The sequence below is a fragment of the Plecotus auritus genome (assembly GCF_963455305.1).
Source record: "Plecotus auritus genome assembly, chromosome: 6".
Lineage (NCBI taxonomy): Eukaryota > Metazoa > Chordata > Mammalia > Chiroptera > Vespertilionidae > Plecotus > Plecotus auritus.
The window spans coordinates 81,992,183-82,008,922 of record NC_137773.1 but is presented as its reverse complement, the minus strand read 5'-3'; the positions used below and the strand labels follow the sequence as shown (position 1 = coordinate 82,008,922).

At 53.9% G+C, this 16,740-nt stretch overlaps 2 protein-coding genes across 4 annotated transcripts; both read right to left on the bottom strand.

The window, feature by feature from the left end:
• Positions 1–1,071: 1,071 nt before the first annotated feature.
• Positions 1,072–8,860, bottom strand: TPGS1 (tubulin polyglutamylase complex subunit 1; the record flags this gene model as incomplete). Its single annotated transcript, XM_080676612.1, has 2 exons — positions 1,072–2,294; positions 8,487–8,860. The coding sequence occupies 2 exons, from the start codon at positions 8,858–8,860 to the stop codon at positions 1,757–1,759; spliced, it is 912 nt and encodes a 303-aa protein (XP_080532738.1). The 3' UTR covers positions 1,072–1,756.
• Positions 8,861–9,885: 1,025 nt separating this feature from the next.
• On the bottom strand, positions 9,886–15,672 carry MADCAM1 (mucosal vascular addressin cell adhesion molecule 1). 3 transcript variants are annotated; one of them, XM_080674355.1, is made up of 6 exons: positions 15,598–15,672; positions 15,087–15,359; positions 14,153–14,181; positions 13,858–14,017; positions 11,841–12,215; positions 9,886–10,217 (listed from the first exon to the last, which is right to left on the bottom strand). In XM_080674355.1, exons 1-6 carry the CDS (start codon positions 15,656–15,658, stop codon positions 10,051–10,053), a joined length of 1,065 nt encoding a protein of 354 aa, XP_080530481.1. In that variant the 5' UTR covers positions 15,659–15,672; the 3' UTR covers positions 9,886–10,050. The 3 variants fall into 3 exon arrangements, with proteins under 3 accessions (XP_080530481.1, XP_080530479.1, XP_080530480.1); XM_080674353.1 differs by having other exon boundaries at positions 13,858–14,181; XM_080674354.1 differs by lacking the exon at positions 14,153–14,181 and having other exon boundaries at positions 13,858–14,151.
• Between the last annotated feature and the right edge of the window lie 1,068 nt (positions 15,673–16,740).

Below are 16,740 nucleotides of genomic sequence, written 5' to 3'. Positions count from 1 at the left end.
GCGAGGGAGGTGAGGAAGACTGAGCAGAACTTTAGTCACCATTTGGATCCACCAAGTGGAATCAAAAGAGATGGACCAAACACTGCTTCACAGAGAAACGGGAATCAATCAATCCACTCCCCCCTGAGCACTCATTTGGCACCCATTTTGGGGGAATCCCCAGACTGATTGATCCCTAATCCTGGCTGTGCCCTCATCTCAGGCTGACCTTTGACCCCACCCAAGTCCTGACCCAGGGTTTCACCCTGACCTGCTGGAGCACTGATCTGAGTCCCTGGACCCAGGACACCTGGTCAGGAGAGTGAGGTGTGGTGCCCTGTTCTCCATTCCTCCACCTCCACAGGGTGACAGCTCCCTGTGAGGGTGACCAACATGTTGTTGTGGCCCAGGCTTCCTGTTGTGCCTGTGGCCTTCCTGGCAGGTGTCTTAGACAGCCAACACCTGCAACAACTGCAGACTGGGCCAAAGTTACACCCTCACCCAGCTGCCCCAGGACCTGACCCCTTGCCCTGCCCCAGCTGACAGGCAGGTAAACCTGTCTGGGAAAGGGAAATAAAATGTCAACAGTGGGGAAGGACAGAAGAGTCAGAGCCCTGGCAGAGCAGCAGCTCAAATGGCTGCCCAGAGGTGGGTCTTGGCTTTCTCAACCATAAAGCTCTAGGCTTCGCCTGTGCCCTGCACCCTGGGGACCTGGATCGGGCCCCCTCATCTGTCAAATGGGCTGTTGCCTTTGCTGAATGGTCCAGGTGTTACCCTCATTGTCTGCCCATAAAACCAATGTCATAGTGTTGGCAGCTCGTCAATAAATAGTTATTAATCATGATTTTTCCAAAGAGGTTTCCCAAAGTCTCTCCCTATGTACTGGGAAGTGCTGCAAATGTAAAGAAAGTGCTGGGCTTCTGTCCCCTGCCCTGGGTTGGTCCCACATGGGGCCTGGTCCCTCAAGAAAGCCTGCTCAAGCTCTGAAATTGCAATGGTGGATATCTAGAGTTTCTGCCTCCTTTTTTCTGACCACAGCACCTGATTTTCCCGTGGGGTTTCCTCATCTGTCAAATGAGGGTAGTGACTTACCTTCCTCATAGGGCTGTGGCGAGTCAAATAAGACATTGCAGGTCTCGAACATGTTAGCTGTTCTGTCATCATTGCCATTAGTATCTGCTGTGAACTCTTCCTCTGATGGCTGGGAAAACTGAGGCCCAGGGAGGAACTGCTTGGGTGGGGCATGTGTAGACAGCAGGGCTGGGGACTGGGTCATCTTCCAGAGCAATTGGTCATGCAGGTCCTCAGCCCTGAGGCAGGGCCTCTTGGGTCTAGGGCACCCCACTGAATACCCCATTGCCCTCTGCTCCCATAAAGCTGCGTCCAGGGGCACCCTGGCATTTCCAGGTGGCAAATATGGCCTCTGGGCAGTGGTGGGCCTGCTGGGTGGAGAAACATTTCCGTGGCACAGGGCTGGAGTGTGGGGAGCACACACATGTCAGGTCTGCTTTGGATACAGATTTTATTACTGTTGCTGAGGAGAGAGGCCTTTACAGGTATGTGGGGAGGGGTGTCCACTGCAGGGTACCCTTGGCCTCCTCCTGAAGGGGGCTAGAATGTCATTCCAGGGCTGAAGCTGGGTGAGGGCTCTCTGCACCTCCCCCTGCATGCAGAAACCCCAGTCCTGGTCCCGTACCCATGTTCTGCCCAGGAGCAGGTGAGCCAGGCCTCAAAGCATCCTCAGCTGTCAGGGTGGAGGAGGCAGGTGAGGAGGGGCTCAGCCCACTGGCTTGACTTTGGCAATAAAGAGGGCAGCAGCCTTCTCCAGGAACTCCTCTCGGGTCATGGGGGAGCTGGGCCGCCGAGCCACCAGAGCACGGTCCATGGCCAGAGCCAGGCTGTCAGGCCCCAAGCGTGAGCCAGCCTCCAGGTAGTGGGTGGGAGCAGAGGCACCACTGCTGGCCTGCAGTGCCCCCTCCAGGGTGTCCAGCACTGCCTGACCCATGCGGCGGTCAGCAACAGCCAGGGTGGGATCCTCCAGCAGTTGGTAGAGGGCAGCAGCCCGCCCCACGAACTCCAGCAGCACAAAGCAGGTGAGCATGCCAGTGCGGAAGACATCCAGTGGTACAGCCTCGTGGTCCCGGCACTGGATCTTGCGCAGCAAGGGTGCTACGACCTCCTCAGGGGCCTCCCCATCTCGGCAAATGCGCTTGAGCAGTTCACTGTAGGTACGCCCATCCAGCCCCGGCTTCTTCTTGCGCCCACTGGCGCTCAGGCACTCATAGGCCACACCAACATTGTTGTTGAAGGCTGTCCTGCAGGCGGACAGGGGTGTTGGGCCAGCCCAGCAAAGCCCTCCACCCCCATGCCCACCAGCCGAGTCCAGGCTCCTGTCCCAGCCTCAGGGCCTTTGCACAGGCTGTGACCTTTCCCTGGAATGCTCTTCCCACAGCTCTCCCCATGGCAACCCAACTCGCCTCTCTGGTGGGGCCCTCCCCTCCCTAACCTTTTCCTCCTCTATTTTCCTTTGTTAACAGTTACTACCATCAGTCTCACTATATGGTGTCCTTATGAGTTTGTTTTAACGACCTGAATGTCCAGGAGCCCATGTCAGGTTTTATCTGTCAGTCACTGTGCAAAACCAGTGCCTGGCCCACAGCAGGTGCTCAATAAAGGTCTGCTAAATCAGCTGACTAGCATCTGTCCCTCGGGACTCTCCAACTGCCCTTTTAAGGATGACACTTGCACTTACAGGGTGGACATTCTTGGCCAAACACTGTGCCTATCTCGTTCCATTCCCCGAGTCCCACTGGCCAAGAGTCGGTAAACTACAGCCATGGGTCAAACCCAGCCCACTGTCTGTTTTTGTAAATAAAATTTTATTGGCACACAGCTACGTTAATCCAGTGACAGTTGCTATGGCAGCTTTCTTGCTGCAATGGCAGAGTCCAACGTTCACAACAGGAATCAGCCTGCAAAGCTGGGAGAACTTGCCACCTTTACAGAAGTCTGTCAACCCTGCTCTCAGCTGTAAGGTGGGGGCGACGAGGTGGGTATGGTTCCTTGCCCCATGAGCAACCTGAGGTCCTATGTGCCCTGGCCATATGTGCTGTGAGCTTCATGAGCAAAGTAGGGGAGCACTGGTTAAGTGTGTGAGCTGTAGGGTGAGCCTGGAGCCCACACACTTAACCAGTTAGTGTATAGTGGGTGCCCAGTGTCTCACTCCCCTCATCACATCTACAGGCCAGTACCTGGCCTGTGGCCCAAGGCTAGTGTGGCTGGTGGCCTGTTACTAGTTTCACAGTCACAACTGGGAAGTGAGGTTCAGGGCAGGTTGATGGTGGGCCAAGGGTCCCAGGGAGGAAGGGCCTGACCCTAGGCCTTAATATTCATCCTTTCTGGGAGCTCAGCTCCATGGTTCACATTGCAGCTCCACTCTTTTTTGCAATCCTCACTCAAGGATATCTTTCAAACTGATAAGAACAGATACTACACTTGATCTTAGCCAAAAGTCTGAGAAGCAATTCCAAGGATATGTTTTAGGGAGGAAGGGAGGGAAGGGGGAGGGAGGAGAAACATTGAATGGTTGCCTTCGGTAGGTGCCCTGACTGGGGACCGAAACCTAGGTATGTGCCCTGACCAGGAATTGAACCCACATCCTTTTGGTGTACGGGACAATGATGAGCCACCTGAATAGGGCTGCAGCACCACTCTTACCTCATGTGTGACCTGGGCACATCACCTCACCTTTCTATGGGTTAGTGTACAGTGGGTGCCCAGTAAGTGCTGACCAACATATAGGAGGTGTCCAGTAAACTTATACTCTGGTCGCCTCTGCTGCCCAGCACGAGGCCTATAAATAGCTGTGCTGACCTGATGAGCTATGTAGGTCAAAACCCCATTACACAGGAAACTGGCGCAGAGGTGAGGGCAATAGCCTGGGAGGTCTCTCCCAGCTGGGACCCAGTTCGCACTCATCTGGCTATCAACTCCTCTGTCTTCCCATTTATTGGGCCCTTTGATGTGCCGGGCACTTTGCAGTAAATAAGACCATCCAGAGAAGAAGGGGTGCCAGATGTAGCTTCATGTTCAATAAACATTCGTTTCCATGATTACGACTGTTACCACATAATAACCCTCTGTAGGAGCTTTTATTGGCTCCTTTCACCAGAAGAAGGAAGTTGGGGAATCTGGTGTAACTGTGGCGGCTATGAGTGCCTGTATCAGTTACCCATTGCTGCATAACAAACTTAGTGTCCTAAAATGGCAACAACAGTTATGACGAGGTTTCTGTATGGCAGGAACTCGGGAGAGGCTTAGCTGGAGGATTCTGAACTGTTCCCTTATAAGGTCGAGGTCAGGATGTCAGCTGTGGCCATGGTCCTCTGAAGCTGGACAGTGGAGGTGTTTCACATGCTAGTTCAGACAGGAGGCCTTGGGTCCTGACCCTGGGTGTCCCCATGGAATGACTTGAGCACCTCCACACATGGAGTGTGTGCTCCCAGGAAGAAGTAGCTGTCACGGCCATATGACACCTAGAGTTGACACATCCTGTAGATGTGGGAGATGAGTGCATGCAGGTGTGAATACCAAGAGGTGAGGGTCTCTAGGGGCATCTCGAAGGCTGGAAAGCACTGTGCTGTCCAACCCTCCACCCTGTGACTGAGCCCTCTGACTTGCTTTGGTGACTGACATGTGAATGTGAGCAATGCGAGGGCCACGTTTAATGGAAATTTTCAGAGCCATCACATCATTCCCCATGGTCCACTGCCACGGAGTAAGCTCATAGCAGCCCAGTGGTGTGAGGACACAAACCTTAGTTGTGTTGAGGCCACTGAGGTTTCAGGGGTATTTGTTCATTTGGTGGGACACAGCTCACCCTGACTGGTACATAAGTGGCCCACAATCCATCCAACACTGGGCCCTGAAGCCTCTCTTCCAGGAATCTGGTTGACCCATCAGGGGGGCAAACATCTAGGTGCTTGTAGGTTCCCTGGGTGTTCCTGGCCCCAGCTCAGTCCTGCACGCAAGTCCTAGCCACTGCCTCTCACTTGCCTCATCTGGAGAACGAGGGTTGTAATCTGAGCCTCAGGAGTTTTGTGAGGACGGAAGGGTAGATCTTATGCCAGTTTTCCAGATTGTGCCAGCACGTGGGAGGGGCCCCATGTGTGCTTGTCATTTGCTATAACCTGGGCTGCAATTCAGCCGGGCTGTCCAGAAGCTGTTTATCTTAGACTCCTGGCCTCGTGGGGCAGGAAGGCATGCAAAGGGGTAATTACAGCCCAGTGAGATCAGAGCTATGACGAGGATTGGGCAAGAAGCCAGAGGAAGGCAACAACCAACCTCTAGGCTGAGGCCTCATAACAGCCCCGCTGGGGGGCTCCCCAGGTGGTTCCCAATCATGAGGGGCAACCATGACATCTGGGGGGCGGGCAAGAAGGCAGCCGGCTCTGGACTTGTCGGCCTGGGTTCCATCCTGGCTCCACCATGGAACTCTGGGTCTGTTTCCCTGTCTGTGAATTGGAACTGGGCACTTACTGAGGGCTCCATTCCTGTCAGCAATTTGTGAAATATGTGAGCATTTGTTAAAAAGAAGAATATATTTATGGGATGTCTCATAAAGTCACAGAGACTTTTCACTTTAGACCAGGGGTTCTTAATAGGGGTAATTGTGCCCCAAGGGCACACTGGATAATATCTGGGGACATTTGTAGTTAGTTGTCACACTGAGGTGGGGGCCAGGAATGATGCCCAGCACTCCACAGTACGCAGAACAGCCCTCAGAGGTGGCGTGAGCTCAGGAGCCTTAGCCTGGACCTGTTGGCGCCTGGCATTCTTGCAGTTACTATTAGCAACATGATGGCTTAGGAGTCCTTGGAGCCACACTGCCTGGGTCTGACTCTGGCTTTGTCCCCTCATGGCCATGCAGCCCTCACAAGTCCAGATGAAACCCAGGGTCCTAAGGCCAGCAGGGGGGCGATGGGATGCCATCACCAGTCCTGCAGGCCAGCAATTCTGACTTCTCGAGACACCTGCACACTCTCTTCTCCCTAAATCTTTTGTGATGACGTGCTCAAGAACAGCCTCATGATAGCCTGGTCAACTGTGCAGCATCAGGTAAAGTTGCCCAACCTTGGAGCACCTGTCTCCCACACCTGGGACTTCCTGGTCATGATTCTACTCCTGACCTGCCAGGCATGATAAAGGGCCCCCTGCTCACTGCTCTCCCTCTGTGCCCTTGCTGTTCCCAGTTGCCTACAACAACAGCCCAATACCCCTGCACTGCAGTGACTTGTGTCCCCACAAAATGTACATCCATAGAACCTATGAGTGTGACCTTATTTGGAACTAGGGTATTTAGTATGTAATTAGTTCAGGATCTGGAGATAGGGTGAAGTGGCTCTAAGTCCAATGCCAAATGTTCTTAGAAGAGAGAGGACAGAGAGACATAGAGGAGATGGCAGCCATGTGATGACGAGACAACGGCTGACGTCATGCTTCCACAAGCCCAGGGATACCCAGGAGCTAGGAGAGGCAGGAAAGCCCCTCCCCCAGAACCTCCAGAGGGAGCTCAGCCCTTCAACACCCTGATTTCAGACTTCTGGCTTCCCGAACTGTGGGAGAATATATTTCTGATGTTTTAAGCCACCAAGTTTGTGGTAATTTGTTACAGCAGCCAGAGTGAACTAATACATTTTCCTGTTGACCCTAAATCCAACAGATGCTTCTCAGCCTTCATTTACTGGACCATTGGACACAGAGCTACTGCCCACATGGTGTCTTTGTGTGAAGTAGGAAAAAACTCTACAAAAAGCCTTCATATAAATATCCTTGTCTGTGATGTCTACGGGGAGTGGCTTGTGCATTGCTTGACCTGAACAACTGCACATGGTGGCCCTGCCACTGACCACTTTTCCTCCTTGGAAGATGTCCTGGGATGCCACTCTCTTCTGGTTCCCACCTTCACAACTGGTCTGCCTTCACATACTTTTTTGTGGGTTCTCTGAGGCTGGGGCTCCTCAAAGTTGGAGCCTGGGCTCTTCTCAGCTCTTCTGAGGCCTTCACATTTCCTCCCAGTTGACAACCTCCTGTCCCAGTTGCACATCTCAGTTGAAGACCTACTTGTCCACTTTCCTGCTGCGAGGTTCTCCCAGCTCCCTGACTCTGGGAACTTTCACCAAACCAGTAATCTTCCATCTTGGTAGATATCTAGGACTGCCCGACATGCTCCCCTTCCACCCTGGCCCCAGCAAATCCATCAGCTCGGCCTTCAGAGCATGTTCAGAGCCCATGTATGTCCCACCTGCTTTTCTTCCCAGGTCCCTATCTCAGGGGTGGCCCCAGCATCCAGATACCCTGCTGCTCTCTTGCCTGGCTGCCATCTTGGATACCCTGCATTCCCTTTCCTCCTGTGGGAGAGTATATTTCTGTTGTTTTAAGCCACCAAGTTTGTGATAATTTGTGGTGATGTGGCTGCTCTGCTCAGATGCCTGCTCTCCACACCACTCCCACAGCTGAGCTCCCTGTACTTTCCTTCTTGTGGTCTGCACCTGGGACTCTTTCTGGAGGTCTGCCCAGAAGCACCTGGAAATACCTTGGGAATCAAGGTGAAATGCTCCCTGGGTTGGCTTCCTCCTTCCTGAAGTCTCCTGGGAGCACCCTCTTATAAAATCACCCCCATATGAATGCTTGTCTCAGGCTCTGCTGCTGGAGACGCCCCTAGCCAAGACCCAGTCCACCCATATCCAGTCAGTGACTTTGTCCGGTTGATGATGCTTCTCCCCAATCCACCTGATGCAGACCACACTTTCAACACATATTCCTCAACCACCTTACCTGGGCTTACAACTGTGGGTAAGCAGGGACTTGAGGGGAGTGAGAAGGCGCCACCCCCTCTATCCCACCATGCTTCAGCTGTGAGAACCAAGTGTGTCCCACAGTGCACCTGTATGGCCTCCAGGCAGGTGCACCTAAGGCACCACCTTTCTCTGTGTCACTCAGGGTTCTTCCTGGACACCCCTCCTGTACGCTGGGAGCCTCTCTCTAGGATAGGGGGATTGGGTGACTAGGTTGCTTTCTGTCTCTACAGCCCAACCCTATAAAATATTCCTTTTCTGGTTCAATGGACAGAGTTTCTATGCTCGTAACCAGCTAGCTAGGAGGGACCTAGCTCAGAGGATTGCTCTGTGACCTTGGGCAAAGTCCTCTCCGGGCTCCATGATTTTAAAAAAGTTGGGTGGGCTGCAAGGAAAACTCATTACCTACAAAAAGGCATCACAAAAGTTGAAGCCTGCGCATAGCGCGCAGGTCACTGCCAGAATACCCTGGGGACCTCTAGCCCATCTCGGTCTGGGTGGATCCAGCGTCAGGGAGGCACTGTAGACTATAGTTCCCAGCATACCACGCATTCAAGCGCCGGGACCCGGGGCGAAGAGCCGCGCGGAGCATGCTGGGAATTGAAGTCCGACCCCCCCCCACCCCCGCCCAGGCCCGACCCAGTCCCGCACCTCTGGGAGTGGTGAGCCAGGCGAAGGTGCCACAGCGCGCGGCCCAGGCGCTGCTGCTGAAGCAGGAGCTGGCCCGGGGGCTCCCCGGCGCCGCTGTTTGCAGGCGTACTTAGGCCCATGTTCTCGAAGTAGTGCGCCAGGAAGGAGATCGGTTCCTCGGGCCGTGCCTCCAGCACCTTCAATAGGGCTGCGCGCAGCATTTTTGTCACGCCGACCTGCTGCAAGAAGTCCTCCTCGCTCTCGGTCGTTGCTGCCGCCCCGGACACCGATGGCCGGCTGCTGTCTGTGAAATTGGCCGCCGGGGCCATGGCCAACCGCCGCTTCTCCACTGCCGCCATCTTCGCTGAGGGCAACGGGACCGGAAGTGCCGTCATATTCCACAGCGCGCTGGCGCCTCTTGGTGGCCATCTTGGTTAAGGGCAGAGGACGCCGGATAACTCTTGGAAACTGGGAAATTAGTAATGCAGGCCACCCTTCCCGATAGGTTCTAATCGGCATTCCCCACTCCAGATTCCTCTTTACGTGTACTGGTTGCCTTTCTTGGCTTAGGCCCCGAACTTTGCCAGACTAAAAAATGGCTCCCAAGGAAGTGCTTGGTTTCTGACAGGAAGCCGGATTGCTTGCCAACTTGGTAGTGGCGAGTCCTTCCTTGCATGGTCCCCTAGCAACCAGTCTCCTCGGTTACCGGAGCAGCTGGCAGTGCTAGAGAGGGGATTGTTCCACCCGGATTCAAGGATTGAGCGCCGCCCTGTCCCATTTTTTATTTTTGTCTTTGAGTCTTTGCCCCCAGCCTGGCCTTCAACCCAACCCAGACTTGGTCTGAGTTTATAGTTCACCGCGTGGGGACCCCCGTCCCAGCCACCCCCACGCTGCGGTCTGCACGGCTCCCACGGCCCCTAGACCCCTGTGCTTGTTTGAGGTAGACCACCCACAGTCCCCAGGTCCCCATCCCAGGCTGTGACCTTTCCTCACCACCGGAGGGATCTTCCTCACACTGTCTCCTCTAGGGCTCTCAACATCCCCATAGTTCCCCAGGGCTCACAGGCTCCGGTCCCTGGTATCTGCTGATCGTATATCTAGCCTCTGTTTCGGCTCTTGTCTCCTCCGTAGCTCCCTTAATAAGCTATCTCTTCTGTGTCTTTGTCCACACTGTCCCCCCAACCCCCACCAAATACATTCTCCATTTCTTTTGATGACTCCCAGTTATTCTTGAGTTCCAGGTTCCCTGTATCCAGGGAAAGGCACAGTATTTGTATTCTCCCTCCCCAGGCAAAGTGCACACTCCTCCAGCCCCAGGCCCAGGCTAGTGGGGCTGGGGTATCTGTCTATCCTGTCTCTCTGGGGAGTCGCCCAGGGCAGAGAAGTCCAGGGTCCTCCTACCACAACAGAAGCCACTGAGGTCAGACAACATGCTCTTTATTCTCCAGTTGTGGGCAGGGGCAGGTCCCCAGGGGTCCCACAGCGGGGAAACCCGCCAGCTGAGAAGCCTAGATGTTCTGGCCATCAGGGCAAAGGACCCTCCGTCAGCCCTCATGCTGTCCAAAGCCCTGCATTCGTCCTCTAGTCACAACTGAGTTGAAGGAAAGGCAGGCCACTTCAGAGGTGCTGGGGGGCCTTGTGGTCGCCTGGTGGGCTGGCAGCATTTCCACAGGCGATGGGTGAGGAATGTCAGGAGGAGCAGCCCCAGCATCAAGCTGCCCATCCACAGGGCTGCGGACATTGGTGGGGAGCCTGGAGAGAGACGCATTGGGAGCCTGAACACCTCTTTGCAGTTTGTGGGGATAAGCCCAGCAGAACCTGCCAAGGGCTTCCAAATTTACCAAGTTCCCTAAAATTTAAAAAGGACTTAATGACTTAGAATGGCCATTTTTAACCTTTTTCATCCCATGGCACACATAAATTATTAAAATTCTCTGGCACATTAAAACATATTTTTTGCCGATATGACAAAAAATAGGTATAATTTTTATTAATTCACACAGGACAGCTATTGTTGTGTTGGCTGTTGTCATTTTTAAATGGACAATATAAGGGAAAGGAGTTTGGTGCCCCTGAATAAATAGGTATTGCATGTTTTAAAAATTTTTGTGCACGCTGATTGAAAATCACTGGCTTAGAATGTCTTTTGAAATGTCTAAAAACCACTGGAATATCCAAAGGACTTTGGAGTGAACCTTTTTTTAAAAAATATTTTTTTATTGATTTCAGAGAGGAAGGGAGAGGGAGATAGAAATATCAATGATGAGAAACATTGATCAGCTGCCTCCTGCACGCCCCCTACTGGGGATCAAGCCACAACCTGAGCATGTGCCCTGATTGGAATCGAACCCAGGACCCTCCAGTCCGCAGGCCGAGGCTCTATGCATGGAGCCACACCAGCCAGGGCTGGAGTGAATCTTTTGAAAGGTATATAGGACCTTAGAGTTAGAAGTGGGCTGTCCACGGAGGCAGCCACTCACATGTCTATACTTGAAATGTGGCTTGTCTGGGTAGATAAGTGCTTGCTGTCAATGTAACATACACATTGTAAGAACATAAAATTCATACCTTTTTACAGATTACACGTTGAAGTGATGATATTTGAGATATATTGGGTTCAATAAAATATATTATCTAGCCCGGCCAGTTTGCTCAGTGGTTGAGTGTCAACCTATGCACCAAGAGTTTACTGGTTTGGCCCTAATCGGTTTGGCTCAGTGGATAGAGCGTTGGCCTGTGGACTGAAGGGTCCCAGGTTCGATTCCAATCAAGGGCATGTACCTTGGTTACAGGCACATCCCCAGTAGGGGGTGTGCAGGAGGCGGCTGATTGATGTTTCTAACTCTCTATACCTCTCCCTTCCTCTCTGTAAAAAAATCAATAAAAAATATATATTTTTAAAAAAGAGTTTGCTGGTTTGATTCCTGGTCAGGGCACATGTCTGGGTTTTGGGCTCAGTCCCCATTGGGGTATGTGCAGGAGGCAGCCAATTGATGTTAATGTTTCTCTATCATTGATGTTTCTATTTTTCCCTTTCCCTTCCTCTCTAAAATAAATAAAAACATTTTAAAAAATACATTATCTAATTCATTTTTACTTTTTTCTGAATATGGCTACTAGAAAATTTGAAATGACCTAAGTGGCTGTATTCTATTTTTATCCCATAGGCTGTTGTAGTCTATAAAGTTCAGTTTACAGACTGCTGTGAAATCTGTGTAGTTCCTGAAATGTAGTCCTGGCCATGCCAGGTAACTGTAAACCCACTGGACAGTTGGGGAAACAGACTGGGCAGGGCACCTCCCTGTCTAAGGCCTGTATGCAAGGCTTCCTCCCTCCTAGGCTCCCCCAGTGCCCTCCCCACCCCGCCAAACTCACAGATTTCTGGGAGTAGGTACAGACTGGCTGTGTGGCCCCCTGGGTCCAGGCGACACTGGAACCAGCCCTCAGGGTTGCATCCAGCCCACAGCACGCTCAGCCAAGCCTGGGCCCCGTCCTCCCTCCTCTTGTAAGCTGTCAGATCGCCGGGTGCCCGGGTCCAATGCACAGCTATGCCAGGGCCACAGGCTGCTTCACACAGCAGCTCCAGACCCCCTGGTATTGGCGACTGGTGGATCTCAGGGTGGCAGGGCCTGGTGGAGCTGTTCCCAGGCTTGGGGCCAGGACTCCCGGGGCTGTGGGTGGAGTTCTGCTCCAGGGTGGCCTCCAGTGAGGTTGTGACCGGGGTCTCCTGGGAGGTCAGGCTGTGCAGGACTGGAAAAGAGGGCAGCCGTTTTTCTTCCTGTCACCCCAGTGGCTTTCTTACCTCAGTTTCTCTATCTGGACCATGGGGTTGGATCAGAACTGCTCCAACTCCCACCTTGGGCCACTTGGTGAATTGCAATGTATGCGAGTGGGTAGGAGTGGGATTGGTATGTTGTGGCCCTCCCCAACCTAAGGGAACTTCTGAATCTCCTGATCTCACTTTCTTCAACTGTAAAGGAGATGAGAGCCCACCAGCGAGGCCCACACATGCGCCCAGAGTGTAGGGTCAGTGAGCACGAGCATTGGATTTTATTATTATGGGACTAGTCTAGGAGGTGGAGAGAGGGAGGATGCATCTGACACAAACTGAGCACCTACTGTGTGCCAGGGCCCATGTTAAATATTATTCGCTCATCTTTCAGCACCTGCTTATTGAATACCTGCTATGTGCTAGCCAGGGGTGGGCAAACTTTTTGACTCGAGGGCCACAATGGGTTCTTAAACTGGACCGGAGGGCTGGAACAAAAGCATGGATGGAGTGTTTGTGTGAACTAATATAAATTCAAAGTAAAGGAGCGGAGGGGAGAGCAAGAGAACCCTCCGCTCTTTTGGCTCCGCGGGCCGGATAGAACAGCCAAACAGGCCGGATCCGGCCCGCAGGCCGTAGTTTGCCCACGGCTGTCTAGGCACTATAACAGTTATTCATTCATTCAGAGTGTATCTATTCAACACCTATGTTCCGACACTGTTATAGCCAATGAGAACACAACCATGAATAATTCACACATTCCTATCTTGGTGAAGCCAGGAGTAGGGGAAATAGATAAAATAAAAAGAACATATGGGAGATCAGATGTTAATAAAAATGTCTCAATAAACATTCAACAAGAGAAAAAGGGCTTGTGTGTGTGTGTAAACATGTCCATCTGTGAGGGGAAGGGGGAAGTCAGGAGAAGCCTCACTGGGAAGGTGACCCGAGAGAGGTGAGTAGGAGAAATCTGGGGGAAGAGCATTCCTAGTGGAGGGCACAGCACATGCAAAGGCCCTGAGGCTGGACCGTGTCTGTTGAAGGAACAGTGAGGATGTCTGTGTGGCTGGAGCAGAGTGAGGGGGAGAGAGGGAGGAGGTGAGGGCAGGAGATGATGGTATAGGTCGTTCAGGGCCTTGGGGGCCCCAGGGAGGTCTTGGGCTTTTATTTGGAGGGAGGTGGAAGCCCTGAACTGCTGCGAGCAGAACAGGTTGGACTCAGGTGCTCACAGGCGCCCTCTGGTGGCTGCTAACAAGAAGTAAAACTGTGGGGATGAGGGTGGGAGCCAGGGACCAAGGGAAAGGGCAGAGCTGGTAACAGAGTACATGGAAGGTAGGTGCTCAGTATATTTGTTGAATGGATGAATAAACAAATGATTTAGAAGTATCTCTCTGGCTGCCACTAAGGGACAGACTCAAGATGGAATGCAATTTTCCCACCTTTCTAGGGACTCTGACCTAGAGTAGGTCCTAGATGGGGACCCAGCAGGTGAGGGGCAGAATCAGAATTACAGAAGAGTTGCTGTACACCACTCATCAAGGGTCCTAGGAGCTGGGTGGTGTGACTTCGCCCACTTCCTGGGGGACACTAAGGTGCAGAGCAGTCAGGACCCTGCAGACTCACCTGGAATGGGCTTTCGGTGGCTCAGCTCCAAGCCCGGCAGCCTCATGGTCGCCTGGCAGTGGAGGGTGAGTGGAGCAAGTGTCCCCAGGGGGGGAAGCAGCCAGCGCTTTGTCACTTGGAACAACAGGTCCTCGCCCTCCTGGGGCTCCTCATCCTCCTCCTGGCCCAGGTCCTGCACCCCCTCCAGTTCCTGGTCCCCCAGGAGCAGGAACAAGGAGAGGGCATCAGGGCTGGCAGGCGTGATGTTGTGGGCTGTGCAGGCCAACTCTTGGTCCCGCCCGGCCACCAGGGCCACTGGGGAGACAGTCAGCTGGTTCGGGAAGGCTGTGTAGGGAGGTTTGGAGGGGCATGGGCTGAGCCTAGAGCAGTGGTTCCCAACCTTTTTTTTGGCCACGGTCCACCTAAGCATCTCTGAAATCCTGATGTCCCCCCCCCCCCCCCGTTACATATAATTCTTATTATTCAAAAAGTGAACTCTATTCTTGTGGAGGAAGCCTAAAAGGCCATTAACTTGGTCTAAACAAGCTTCCAAAGAACATGGCATCCATGAAAGAGAAAAATAAAAAAACGAAAGGACAGTTGAAGTACTGAGAAAGAAATCACTAAGAAATTATTTTAAAAATAATATGAAGTGATATGAAAAAGTAGCAAATAAAGTTTCAAAACATATAATAGAGAACTGAAATGCATAAATATGTTACAATATATATTTATATACTATATATGAGGCCCCTAGCACCATAAGAAATGCAAAAAATTCACTGTTAATAACTCATTCTCAAATTGCCCCCCTTAAAGATCAAATGGCCCTTTTGGGAACCACTGGCCTAGAGGGTGAAGACTGGGCCCTGAGGAGGGTGAGCGTGTGGGACCAAGCAGGATGGAGTAGGGACTGCTGGTGCAGAGAGACAGGGAAGACCCAGTGGTCACACCTTGAGTGGCTATAATGTAAAAAAGATGCTGGAGAGGGGTCCAGCGCAGAAAGAGTGTGTGTTGGGGGTCAGGTATGGGAGGTTTGGGGGTAGGTTGGGGTTGTGGGAGTGAAGGCTGGGAGCCTGGAGGGGGTATGTGGAGAGAACGAAGTGGATTGCATTTCAGTTTGAGCTGGAGCAGGGTGGGCAATCTGGGAAGGCTCTCGGGCAGAGGTGGCACAGAAACAGATAAAGCAGGGCTGCTGGGTGGGCCTGACTTGTGCAAAGGCTGCGAGAAGAGGAGGGGCGGGGGCTCACCAAACACCAGGAGTCGCACGGTGTGCTGGAAAGTGAGGTTCCCGCAGGAGCCCACACATACATGGGTCCCCGCAGACGACAATGAGGCGTTGCGCACGGAGAGGACGCTGCTGCCGGCGCCCGACTGCACTGCGCCCAGGCTAGTATCCAGGCCCCGCCACTGCACCGAGGCGGCCCTGCGGCCTGCACAGGCCAGGCGGCAGGTGAGCTGCCTCGACTCGCCCACGGCCACTGCCACCACGGGCTCGCGGGGCTCCACCTCCAGGGGCCCACCTGCGGGCGGACAGCGCTCTCAGTCCCACCCCCTCCCAACCCGCCCCCCAGCCTCAGACCCCTGCCCCGAGCTCCCTCTCTGCCACCAAGCCTCTCAGCCCCTCCAAAGCAGTCCTCTGTAGGATCCCCCATCACCTTCCCTGAACCTCCCCCACCGCCCTTCACCAAGCGCACTCCACATCCACTCCCTGCTCTTTCCTAAGCCCCCTGCCCTCTCGGAGCCCCTCCCCCTGCTCACCGCGGCCTTGCTGGAGGAGCCCCATGAAGAGGGGAAGCAGGAAGGCCAGGCCCTGTTCCATGCTGGGTCCCCTGCTCTGTCCATGGCCCTCGAGAAAAGTGGCTTAAATAGTGGTGCCTCGGGCTCCTTCCTGCCGCCCAAGACCCTGCTTCTCTTCCTCCCCTCCCAGCTGTTCCTCGGGGGTTTCCCATCCTGACCCCCGACCCTGGAGGCGACAGAGAGGCTGGGGCTGGGGGCCAAGGGGGGGGCGGGGCCAAGGTCACAACAGATAAAGCGGAGGGGGGATGGGGGGGTAGTTCTGGGCCAATTCCAGGTCTCACTTTCAGAGACGGAAAGATTGGGAGGTGGGGCCGGAGGAAGGAGACCCTGAGGTCAAGTGAATGGAAAACCCAAGGAGGCCCAGGGTCGGCGCCACCCTCGCGCGCTCCGTCGGGCGAATCTCAGCCTTCACTGCCCTGAGCGGCCGCACGGGGTCAGTGCAGAGCAGCCCCCTTCCCGCTCAAGCCTGCGGCCTGGCGTGGGGGTGGAGGAGTCTCCTGGGGGGCGAGGGTCTTTCGCGATGGAACCTTCTGGGGGAGCGGGTTTTTCTGGTGGTGGGGGTCTCCTGGGGTGACGGAGCTGAGGCCCACGCGTGCCTGGAACACGTCAGGGCCTGCCCTCTGTCAAAGGGGCAGGCTGGTGGAAGCCTAGGAGTCCCTGGCCTGAGGGTGCCTCCATACTCTGTTCCATAGAGAGACTTGCGTCTGGGGTCCACAGGAGTGGCCTCGGTGCCCTCCTTGCCTTTGCGGGACTAAACCTCCCAGGAAGGGGCCCTGGCCAGGTCATCAGCCCGACCTGAGGCCCTCATCTTCCCAACGCCCGAATTTGCCTCTCAGCCTAGTTCCCGTTTCCTGTCTGCCCTTCCCACCTGATCACCACTCAGCACACAACCTTCTGAGCACACAGACACCCCAAGGCTGCCTATGGCATAAAGGAAAGCCCAACTCCGTGCTGGCTAGAGCCCTTGGGGATCAGGCCTTTGCAGGGCTGTGCCCTCACCCTGCTCAGTCTCTGCCCAAATGCTGCCACCTTAGAGTCCTCCCCAGCCACCTTCCCACAGCCCTCTCCTCTATCTCACTTAATCCAGGGGTGCTTTCCTCAGAG

What these genes read in the sequence shown, in the direction of transcription:
- MADCAM1 (XM_080674353.1), bottom strand. Translation starts at nt 15,658, where the DNA reads ATGGAACAGGGCCTGGCCTTCCTGCTTCCCCTCTTCATGGGGCTCCTC. An exon ending in GCTCCTCCAGCAAGGCCGCG is followed by an intron (nt 15,360 to 15,597) that starts GTGAGCAGGGGG and finishes GTCCGCCCGCAG; the next exon opens with GTGGGCCCCTGGAGGTGGAG. An exon ending in CGTGCGACTCCTGGTGTTTG is followed by an intron (nt 14,182 to 15,086) that starts GTGAGCCCCCGC and finishes CTCCCTACACAG; the next exon opens with CCTTCCCGAACCAGCTGACT.